Here is a 10,130-nt window from a genome sequence, read left to right on the forward strand (position 1 = left end):
CAAGTAAATAGAGATGTGTCCATTAATGAAGAAGTTTGGTTACTCCAGGTGGCTATCCTTTGTTGGAAATTTTGGACTGCAAGGAACAATTTTGTTTTCAAGAATTGCTGCCCCTGTCCAATCCAAACTTGTTGGCAAGCTAATGCACTCATAGTAGAATGTTTAGAAGTCTTTGGTGACGGGAACTCCTCCCCTGAGGCAGACATCTAATCGGCTCCACTATTAGAATCCACCTCCACTAGAGTGGATAAAGATTAATTGTGATGCTAGTTTCCACCCTCATTCATCGATAGCAACTGCAGCTTGCGTGGCATGATCAAATACAGGTTCGATCCTCTAGACATATGGGAAAAGATTGTCCTGCGACTTTGCTTTGCGCGCGAAAGCTCTAGCAATTAGGCTGGCTTGTGAGAAGATTCGTAGATACAACCTCTCGAGGGTAATCATAGAATCAGACTACTTACAGGCTATTTCCTTCATCAATGATCCTGATATGGCTCGTTTTTCTCCCTTTGTTGCGATCTGGAGCGATATTATTAGCTTGACTCTTAATAGCTCTGCTATTTTTACTTATGTTAATTGTGAGGCAAATTCTCTAGCCCACGACCTAGCTTCCTCCTTGGCCTGGGATGTGGGTACCTCTGACAGTGTTTCTGTACTTTCTTACTAATGAGATCTTCTTAGTTACCAAAAACAAAAAAAAAGAATTCCCAAATAACCAAATTGATGTATGCTTTTCTATTAATTACTTGTCAAATTTCTTTTTTCAATTTTCCTTGTAATTTATGGGTTATACAATAACGTTTTTTAAATGGAAGAACTTTTCTATTTAATATTGTAACTGTATCACTAGATCGATCGTTGTTGATTCTATCCACCTCAAACTATAGAAAGCTCACAAGCTTTTTTCATTTCTTCACCTTCCAGTCTATTGCTCCTTTATTCTTCTTCTCTCTTTATCTCTCGCATACACATATTATTATTATTATTATTAAAAGAAAAGCAGCTAATGTATTTTTTTCTAATCCTGCCTTTGTTCTTTCCGTTTACGATCTTACAGAACTATTTCCATTTCTCTTTTTGGGATTCTTGCATCTAAAACCCTACCACATTGGCCATGGTCGCACGATGCTATGCTTAATGCTTCTCGAGGCAGATGTTTTAGGCCAATAATCAGAATTTTTAGCACCGGTAGGATCTATATGTCACTTTTTTTCTTGTAGGTTACCCTTAGGCCTTAGCACAAAGTGTGGGAGGCATCTCATTTTTTAAAAGCATCGGCTCCCATTTTGCAAGAAATTTAGAGTGGAGCCGAGATCACCGGACGCTTATTTTTACACAACACCTGAACCACTTGATGCCATCTAGGTCAAGGAGTTCATATCCATTAAGGTAAGCTTTCCTTAGATTGATAGTTTTTGATCGAGACATTTAGCATATCATCCTCAACAAGGGACGAATATACAATTACATTGTTGAAATACGAAAAGGTTCATAATGGGAAGATTTCGACACAAATTGTTTCCATGAACTGAACTGAGTGGACGAATATACATTTAGAGGCTCCCAGGCGGAATAAATGCCTCTGTAACACATTAAACAAGGCAACTTCATTTCTTTGTTTATTGTTTATTAAGGCTCTTTGTTATGCTTCCTTTATTACAATTTTACCCCTCGTATTTGGTGACTGTGATTCCCGTAAGGAAGACTTGAATCTTATTACTTGTTGGTCATGAATTATGGCCAAGGTGATTCAATCATATTTCCAAGTAAGTTCATGAATAAATCTTAAGTGGTTATTCAAGATTCATTAATTTGAAAATTTGTCCTTGTTTGTCACTAAGAATTATTCAAGATTTTTCTCCTACTTAAACAATTGAACCTCCATTGGAACCTCTGTTTAATTTTTCATACTTTAATCATTATCATGACAACCTCACATGCACACTTACTAGTATATATATATATAATGTTGCAATACATTTTGTCACAAATTTATATTGATCAACTAAGCAGAAACACAATACTAAGCAAACACCTCCTAAGTTTCCAATAATTTTGTGTGCTAATTACTACCAAGGACCCGTTTGCTTTTCGGTAAGTTATTTACCCGGGTAAGTGCATTTACCCAAGTTCTTTTATTTTCCAGGTAATACAATAACTAATGTTTTAAAAACTGACCTAGAAACAGAACCATTCTGGCCACCGGTTTTCGAGTCAACAGTTCGATCGTCCGGTTCGAACGGATTACCTGTTCTAACAAAAAGATTTAAAAAAATAAAAAATAATTAAAATAAAAATAGACAAAAACCATTAAACGGGTCAAATGAGCCGATAGCTCAACCACCTGGGTCAATGGGTCATTCACCAATTCAATGGTTTTTGGTTGGGGATCGGGTTTAGGGTAAAACGTAACCAATTTCCTGTTCAAACGGTTTGACCGTCTGAATCAACAGTAATTCAAAAACATTAACAATAATTGTTTTATCCATAAAAAATCATTGTTAAAGGGGACAATTTTATCCCATCAAAGATTTGAGGTTTAGAGCCAATGAGATTTGGGAGAAGAAAGGAATCCGGATGAGTTGGTGTGACTTGTAAGGAGAAAACCCGGATTCTTTGGTAGAGTTTACACCAAGAATTGAGAAAACCCACACAAGAAAACACTTGAATCAGTTGATTGAAGAACCCAATTGCCATGCGCTACTGGTATATATTCGATTATGGTAGGGGTCAGGATTCTTTGATACACCAGTAGCGCTTGGCAATTGGGTTCTTCAATCCACCGATTCAAGTGGTTTCCTGTCATCCTGTGTGGGGAGTGGGGACTGATTACCGTTTATTCTATTTGCGTTTGTTTAGGTTTTTTGTCAGTTGGTAAAGCTGGGTCCTACCGTCTACCAACTCGTGGTAGATAAATGGGATATTTTCGCGAAAACCCTCTTTTTTGGCTTTAAAATCATAATTTTTAATATTTTTATAAATAAAAAATAAAAATTGAACTAAAAAATATAAATTAAATATAAAATAATATATATTATATCTAAAATATAATTATACATTGTTTATTGATAAAATGTGTATTTATACATATATATACATATGTATATAAATATATACATTAAAATACATAAATGCTGATTTGATATGGTGTGACCCATTCGGTTTTATATATGTATATAAATATATATACTTAAACCATAATTTTCAAATCTGTTATCTTTTCTCTTTCCAGTTTTAAACTTGTCTTCAAGTTTCCGATACATATACATAACCACTTCAAGTTTCGGGTGCAGACCAAGCCAAATGCAAGTTTGAGAAGTGCATGTTTGCTATTAGGACGAGGACAGGAGCATAATTGCCGCACCTGATTTTGGTTTTGGATATTGGGCAATTGACATATTACTATAACATTGTTTTGCTCCATATTACATCATGGTCTAATTCACTTTAGGGGTGATAATTTCAAACCCAACCCACTGAACCTATTCAGCTGGAACACCCCATTCAATTCAATAGAATTGCAATCAGGGTCTTTTTCTGTGCCGCTAGATTCAGTTTTCTCTCTAATAGGTTTAGCCTTAATTAAGCAACCCAACTTTGTCTATGTAAACATGGATCCAGTGCTGCCAGAATAGTGCAAGCTACAAGAACACTTGTCAGGATAAACTCGTTTGGTTTAGGGCATGTTTGCAGCATCTTAGGGAAGAACTCTAAAGCCTCAATTAAGCAATCCACCCAAAGACAACCAACGAAGTTTTCAAGGAAGCCATCTTTACCAAAAACTGAAAACAAAATTATTAAACACAAACTTATTTACCTGTACGAGACCTGCACTCATTGTGCACTTATTTACCTGTACGACGAGACCTGCACTCATTGTGCTCCAAGAGGCAGCCGCGGTAATACAGAGGATGCAAGTGTTATCCGGAATGATTGGGCGTAAAGCGTCCGTAGGTGGCTTTTCAAGTCCGCCGTCAAATCCCAGGGCTCAACCCTGGACAGGCGGTGGAAACTACTAAGCTGGAGTACGGTAGGGGCAGAGGGAATTTCCGGTGGAGCGGTGAAATGCGTAGAGATCGGAAAGAACACCAATGGCGAAAGCACTCTGCTGGGCCGACACTGACACTGAGAGATGAAAGCTAGGGGAGCGAATGGGATTAGATACCCCAGTAGTCCTAGCCATAAACGATGGATACTAGGCGTTGTGTGTATCGACCCGTGCAGTGCTGTAGCTAATGCATTAAGTATCCCGCCTGGGAAGTACGTTCGCAACTCTTTCCGGCATTGCATCAAACAATTCTTTAGGGTCCGTTTGATTTGCAGCCGGAATCGGAATCGGAATGGTCCATTCCTGGCATCTGTGCCAAATTTTCCAATTCTGCCCCTGTTAAAAGAACCTCAAAAACATCCACTAATTATATATTTTCAACATATACACATTGGGAATTCATGTAATTAAACCGTTTCTGTCATAAGAACTTCCATCTGATGGCATCTTTAAAATCAAATCCTCACTAGCAATTATGATTTATGAATTATATCTAATAAAACATGAACAAATTCATGGTAGTTCAACACAGTATCTAAATATTGCATCAAACAAGAACAGAACTCACGAAAACAAAATTGTCATGCCACTTGAATGATTTTCCATTGGAGAAGTGCATGTTTGCTATTAGGATGAGGACAGGAGCATAATGGAAGCCACTATCATCAAATAAGCCTTCAATCGAGCCTAATCCCTAAAAGTTTGGCAGTGAGCTCCCATGCAACAATTGCAGCAGCATTTGCAGGAAATGCTCTTGCTAATGTGGAACCAATGCCAGTGTAGCATCCTTTAATTCCCTTCATCCTGTATATCTACAGAAACAGTCCTGATAAGAATGTGCCATAAGGTGGTTTGAACATCCAGGATTCTAGGGGGAGGAAAAGAACTACATATTACCGAATAACAGTCTTTGCCACATCAAAGGGTAGAACCACGGACCAGTACTGTCAAGAAGACCAAATATTGTGAAATCCAGTCTCATATGATTCTTATATGCATTAAGTTGTCAAGTACTTACTGCAACACCACCAAGCCCACCAGTGATTGTACCAATGCCTGCATCAATCAATATATTTGGCAGATGGCTATAGACAGATGAAGCAGAATTCACTTGCATGTACATGTAGTAGCGTGTATACTCATAAGTGCTGAAGAAGATCATATTTCCAACAGATTCTCTCAATAAAGTTGCAGTACCTCCACGAAATATACCCTTAAGCTGAGAATATAGATGACAATAAGTACCAATTACATCATTCTCCATGTTTCAAAGTAAACAGAGATATTATCTTACCCCCTCACTCTTTATTGTTTTAACAGCACAATCAAGAGGACTACTGTATTTGTCACATTTACCAACCAGCGAATCAGTCCCTTGAACTTGCATCCTACATGGAAGATCTCAATGTCACATGCAGAGATATGGCCAACAGACAATTGAAATACAGGAGGGCAGCAATTCACCTAAGCTGATTATAGCTCCGCCATAAGCTGCTGAAGGAATGATAAACTGAAGTTGTGGCTTACTGCTATTCAGTTCTCCCCTCACAAACAAGACATAGTACAAGTGTTTAACTAACCAGGGATTAAAATTAACTTTTGTAAGTAAAAATATATGCAACATCAACTAATGAGGTTATAGCCTGCAACAACTTGTTTCGGTGTTGAAAAAAATCATTGAACAGCATATTCAATCACTCTATGACAGAGAAAAACCTGAAGTGATTTTTTGGTTTGGGAATAAATGCCAAAAAGAATTGAACTTTCAACTGCCACTCCAATAAAAGAAGAAGTTGCACCTCGATATAGTCCTCTAACCTGTAAAATAACATAACCACACTTCATTATTTAGAATCAAAATTATGGAAAAGGTTTAGGTTTCTCAACTATATTACAAATTCACAGATACAAGTACTGTTTAGACCATCTGACCTGAATTGAACCACTAGATGCAGATGCACTAATAGCAAACACCCCCCCCAAAAAAAAAAAAATGAAAAAAATGAAAAGAAATAGATTCAGAGATATCAAATCAATGCAGTACAGCTTGTTTAAAATGAGATGGAGCCCCCTTCTTAACAACAATACTGGTATTTTTTCTATTAATGAATATCATGGTAAATGTTTACAAAACTCTAATATGCTATTAGCTTTCTACCAAAAATAATAATAATAATAATAATATGCTATTAGCTAAACTTAGGAAGACAGTATTTTATGTACCACATACAGGAGAGGCAAAATGCTCACATCTTGGCAGGAAAATATCACTCAGTTGAATCTATCACCCACAAGATTTCTACTCAATTTCCATATAGAAGGTCTGCAGAGGACACTGGCAAAGTTACCTCATATGCTCAAGTTGACTAACAAGAACAGATAAAATGACTGCTTGTTATCCCAATTGACTCAGATATCTCAAAATGAGTGAACACGTAGGAAGCGGATTGTGTAGTCAGTGACACAAGAGGAAGCATTATAACTATAACCAAGCCTCCAATTACCTGTCAAGGAAGAAATACAATTTTTAAATGTTACACTATCAGCTGGATGTTGCTGGAAATAACTTATCAGAAATCACTTAAAAATGAAAAGAGACAAAAAAAGAAAAGAAGAATAGTATACTATCTATGCTAGAAATAATAGTATTTCCCCTTCATTTCCTGTAAAAGGGAGCAATAAGAGCAGGTTGTGCTTCTATTTGCTAGTATTTAGACAGAGTTCTGTTTCACCTGTATAGATGCTAAGGTGCTTGGACCTTGCATGGGCACAACTTGAAGCAAGCTTCTGCCCTGGAAACCAAAAGACAAGTCATAAGGAAAGACAAATACCAACAGCATGTGAAATTGTATACTATCTATGCTGCATATACAAAGAGTTCAAGCCACAATAAGGAAAGACAAACCACTTTATTTGAGAATTTTCCTTTTTTCTGTTGCTTCTCCTGTGGATTGAATCGTAAGTACTTGTTAAATCCTGAATTCCTGAGTTTTATTGTAAGAGAATTCTAGTAAAATCTCAGCCTCAGTCTGGAGTGAAACAAAATTAACACATATCAAATAGTCAAGTTTAAGACAGCATGTACACATCATTATCTTCGTACCATAATTTGACTATTGAATCATAGTTATACATCATTATCTATTAACAGCTTAGGGGTGATTGCTTGGTGGAATGGTAATATCATGAGTGAGAGAACATGAGATCTAGCCCAAGAGTGGTTGCTTAATGCAAAAGATGCTAGAGGCTAGGTCCATATCCGGCCCACCCCTCCCAAGGTCCCAGATAGCTGGGACCACAATTGGGTAACGGCCTTCCTCTATAAATCTAGCTACATCATTGTTTATTTTAAGCAACTTTACAGAAAATGATTTTATTACGGATCATCCCCCCAAGCTTAGACCCTAAATTCCTCATTCCAAGAGATTAAAAGTTCCCATTAATTCTGTTAATACATGGATGGCAAAGAATATTTGTTTCCTTGGTGAACAGATGAACAATAGGAAAACTTAGTAGGAAAGCTTCAAAGGGAATGCTGTTACCAAACTACCAATATTTGACAAATATGGTGATGCAGACAAGTGCTATACCCAGAATTCTCATGTATATTAAGAAGAAATATTTCAAATTACTCCGCATACAAAATAATTATTAACTATTATTATTATCTGGTCATCTCTGGTCCCCCTGTACAATGGCCTAAACAAGGTAAAGAATGGGGAGATCTGCAAGCTGTAGCAAGGGTGTAGATGGAAATACTGTCATTTGGAAAAAACCTTCAGATGATTCATGTATCTCTGGTCAGAATGAGTTTAGACTTGAATTGTGCATCGACTCTGATGACCCAAATTATGCCAAATTGCTATTTTTTTTTGGAAATGCCAAATTCCTCACCGATTGCCTGGTGTAAAAAAACCGTTAATGGTAGCAGTGAAGTAGATCGATCCCAAAAATGAGTTAGTGAGAAAAAAAAAAGAAGGAAGAATGAGGAAGAGGAGGAGAGGAAGAAGAAGATTCAATCAGCGGGCGGTTGATTTCGAAGGAGGAGGAGGAGGAGGATAATGGTTTAGCAGTGGTCTTACCTCGCCGGAGGTTGGTTCGGCCCTCTGTTTGGCGATGGAGTTCTTTTCAAAAAAATAAAAAAAGATATTCATATCCGGAATGGGAATCGCATTACTGGGGAGGGGTCGAGAATGGCCGTTCGCCCATACGAGTGGAAATGGGATTTCGATTCCGTCAAACCAAACATTTGGAATCGAAATGGATCATTCCGATTTCGATTCTGGACCCCTATTCCTGCGAACCAAATAGACCCTTAATGTGAATCATGTCTCCGGATCTTGCATAGCCATCAATCATTAAATTTCAAGAAAAAAAATGAAACCCACAATTGCTATCACATTAGAAGTTTTGAGACCCAAAATAAAAGCAGGAAAAGAACGCAATCCTTAATTAAGAAAGGTCCTAAAAAAAATGGGCATTGAATTTGTACCGCCGATTTGGAGTTCAGGGTATAACTCTGACTTTGGAACCATACAAGAAGTTACCGCCGTTGATTCCACGCCATTGGACGTTGGTTGCGCAGGGGTTTCGTCAGTGGTTGGCTCACTGACCAGGGCTAGAGCTCTGAATGAGAGAGCATGGGAGGGGAGTTCGACAGAGGCTTCCAAAGTGCAGTTTTTTGGTCTGTTAGTGTCGGGTTCAACCGGACGAATCGCCGTTAACGGCATTCACACGCTATTTCTAAAATAAATCGAAAGAGACGACGTGTTTGCCTCTGATTGGAGGGAGCCGATGCGTCTTTTTCATCGTCATCCATGTAATTTGGGATGTGTGGTCGTAGTTCTTTGCGGGGAGAGAAGGGGAGGTTAACTTATTGATGCATCAAAGTGAACTCAGGTCCAATGGCATCCATTGTCACCGCTGTTAACGGATGCGAGGTTGCTTTATCCTCTGCTGATGGAGGAGGATATGGCGCCAGGCCAGCAACATTGTTTAGAAGGAGAGGGTTTCTCTTATCTGTCATGTTTGCACCGTCGACGGCCGCTGTTGCAGCTCCCCAAGTCAACGACTCCAGGACTGAGCTTCTTCAAAGTAAATATGTTATCCTTATTAATTCCTTGTTTCTCTGTTTCTGCTTCGTCATACTAACTAGCAACTCGCAATCTAAACATTATCAGGATATCTGAAGAAATCAAAGGAGAACAGGGCCAAAAATGAGAAAGAGGTAACCACGCTACTTACTGTGATGGTTATCGTTTCTGTTGAATGTATAGGTTCTTTCAGTTGAAACAAGTAATTCATTGATGAACAACTGTGATGGTTATTGTTTCTGTATGTATGCGATCCCCTGTTAGTAGAGGCTGGATGATTATTACAAGCGAAACTACAAGGACTATTTCGAATTCTTGGAAGGGTCCATCAAGGCAAAGAAAGACAAACTCTCAGAAGCCGAGAAAGGAATTCTCGACTGGCTTCAGACCAACAAATGATTGCCGATTCCATCGTAGTGCGGCACTGGTGTCCTTCAAATCAAATAAATGGTTTCCTCTTTCTCTTGTTCAGCTTTGAGGGAATGAAGAAGTAACCGGATATGCATTATTCTTCTTCTTTCTGTGCCCTCCTTATTGAAGGCCCTGGTGGGAAAACTCTTTTAGCTTGCTGAAAGTGTGGCACTGGTGCCTGTTACCATTCCTATTCTTCCAAGTGGGGTTTTGTATTACATATTAATAGTAAGTAAAATAGAAATTAAAACTTGTGCAAACGGTAGACATAGCTTTAAATGTAACAAATATTAGGACTGAATTGCTGGATTTTCCTTTATTCGTTTTACCTCCCACCATCCAGAATTGAAAGCATAGACCATTCATATTTTTAGAAAAGCTCTTTCTTTTTCCTTTTTTTTTTGCTCTCAGCAGAAAAGATTTGGTCTTGAAAGATACCAAGAACAAACTAGACATAGAAGGAAATTTATGTTACTTATCTGAGAAATAAAAAAGAGAAAAGAGGATCCATCTTGAGAGTCATGAGGATACATAGAAAAAGCTCAACGAATAGAATCATCAATAGTTGTCAAGGT

The 10,130-nt window shown here is 38.0% G+C and overlaps 2 protein-coding genes across 10 annotated transcripts; one reads left to right on the forward strand and one right to left on the reverse strand.

The window, feature by feature from the left end:
* Positions 1-4,533: 4,533 nt before the first annotated feature.
* Positions 4,534-9,370, reverse strand: LOC104591380 (mitochondrial arginine transporter BAC1-like). 9 transcript variants are annotated; one of them, XR_016077030.1, is made up of 12 exons: positions 8,544-8,768; positions 8,134-8,347; positions 7,828-7,952; positions 6,957-6,995; positions 6,784-6,843; positions 6,400-6,555; positions 5,768-5,869; positions 5,516-5,626; positions 5,346-5,439; positions 5,070-5,270; positions 4,949-4,995; positions 4,534-4,863 (listed from the first exon to the last, which is right to left on the reverse strand). XR_016077030.1 is itself a non-coding variant. In XM_088889164.1 (12 exons), exons 9-12 carry the CDS (start codon positions 5,436-5,438, stop codon positions 4,851-4,853), a joined length of 354 nt encoding a protein of 117 aa, XP_088745290.1. In that variant the 5' UTR covers position 5,439; positions 5,516-5,626; positions 5,768-5,869; positions 6,302-6,374; positions 6,784-6,843; positions 6,957-7,080; positions 7,828-7,952; positions 8,134-8,347; positions 8,544-8,765; the 3' UTR covers positions 4,534-4,850. The 9 variants fall into 9 exon arrangements, 3 of the variants coding, with proteins under 3 accessions (XP_088745290.1, XP_088745288.1, XP_088745291.1); XM_088889164.1 differs by lacking the exon at positions 6,400-6,555 and adding an exon at positions 6,302-6,374 and having other exon boundaries at positions 6,957-7,080; positions 8,544-8,765; XR_016077028.1 differs by lacking the exon at positions 7,828-7,952 and having other exon boundaries at positions 5,516-5,580; positions 8,544-8,770.
* Positions 8,807-9,883, forward strand: LOC104591251 (photosystem I reaction center subunit N). The gene is made up of 3 exons (XM_010250057.3): positions 8,807-9,145; positions 9,232-9,278; positions 9,412-9,883. The coding sequence occupies exons 1-3, from the start codon at positions 8,956-8,958 to the stop codon at positions 9,541-9,543; spliced, it is 369 nt and encodes a 122-aa protein (XP_010248359.1). The 5' UTR covers positions 8,807-8,955; the 3' UTR covers positions 9,544-9,883.
* The last annotated feature ends 247 nt before the right edge of the window (positions 9,884-10,130 follow it).

This window comes from Nelumbo nucifera, chromosome 6 (assembly GCF_055504915.1).
Source record: "Nelumbo nucifera cultivar China Antique chromosome 6, China Antique-T2T, whole genome shotgun sequence".
Lineage (NCBI taxonomy): Eukaryota > Viridiplantae > Streptophyta > Magnoliopsida > Proteales > Nelumbonaceae > Nelumbo > Nelumbo nucifera.

Excerpts from the sequence above, each read along its gene's own strand:
- LOC104591251 (XM_010250057.3), top strand. The coding sequence starts at position 8,956 with ATGGCATCCATTGTCACCGCTGTTAACGGATGCGAGGTTGCTTTATCC. Across the intron at positions 9,146-9,231 it reads CAGGACTGAGCTTCTTCAAA|GATATCTGAAGAAATCAAAG; the intron begins GTAAATATGTTA and ends AAACATTATCAG. Across the intron at positions 9,279-9,411 it reads GGGCCAAAAATGAGAAAGAG|AGGCTGGATGATTATTACAA; the intron begins GTAACCACGCTA and ends CCCTGTTAGTAG.
- LOC104591380 (XM_088889164.1), bottom strand. The coding sequence starts at position 5,438 with ATGCAAGTTCAAGGGACTGATTCGCTGGTTGGTAAATGTGACAAATAC. Across the intron at positions 5,271-5,345 it reads AAACAATAAAGAGTGAGGGG|CTTAAGGGTATATTTCGTGG; the intron begins GTAAGATAATAT and ends CTATATTCTCAG. Across the intron at positions 4,996-5,069 it reads GTGGGCTTGGTGGTGTTGCA|TACTGGTCCGTGGTTCTACC; the intron begins GTAAGTACTTGA and ends TCTTCTTGACAG.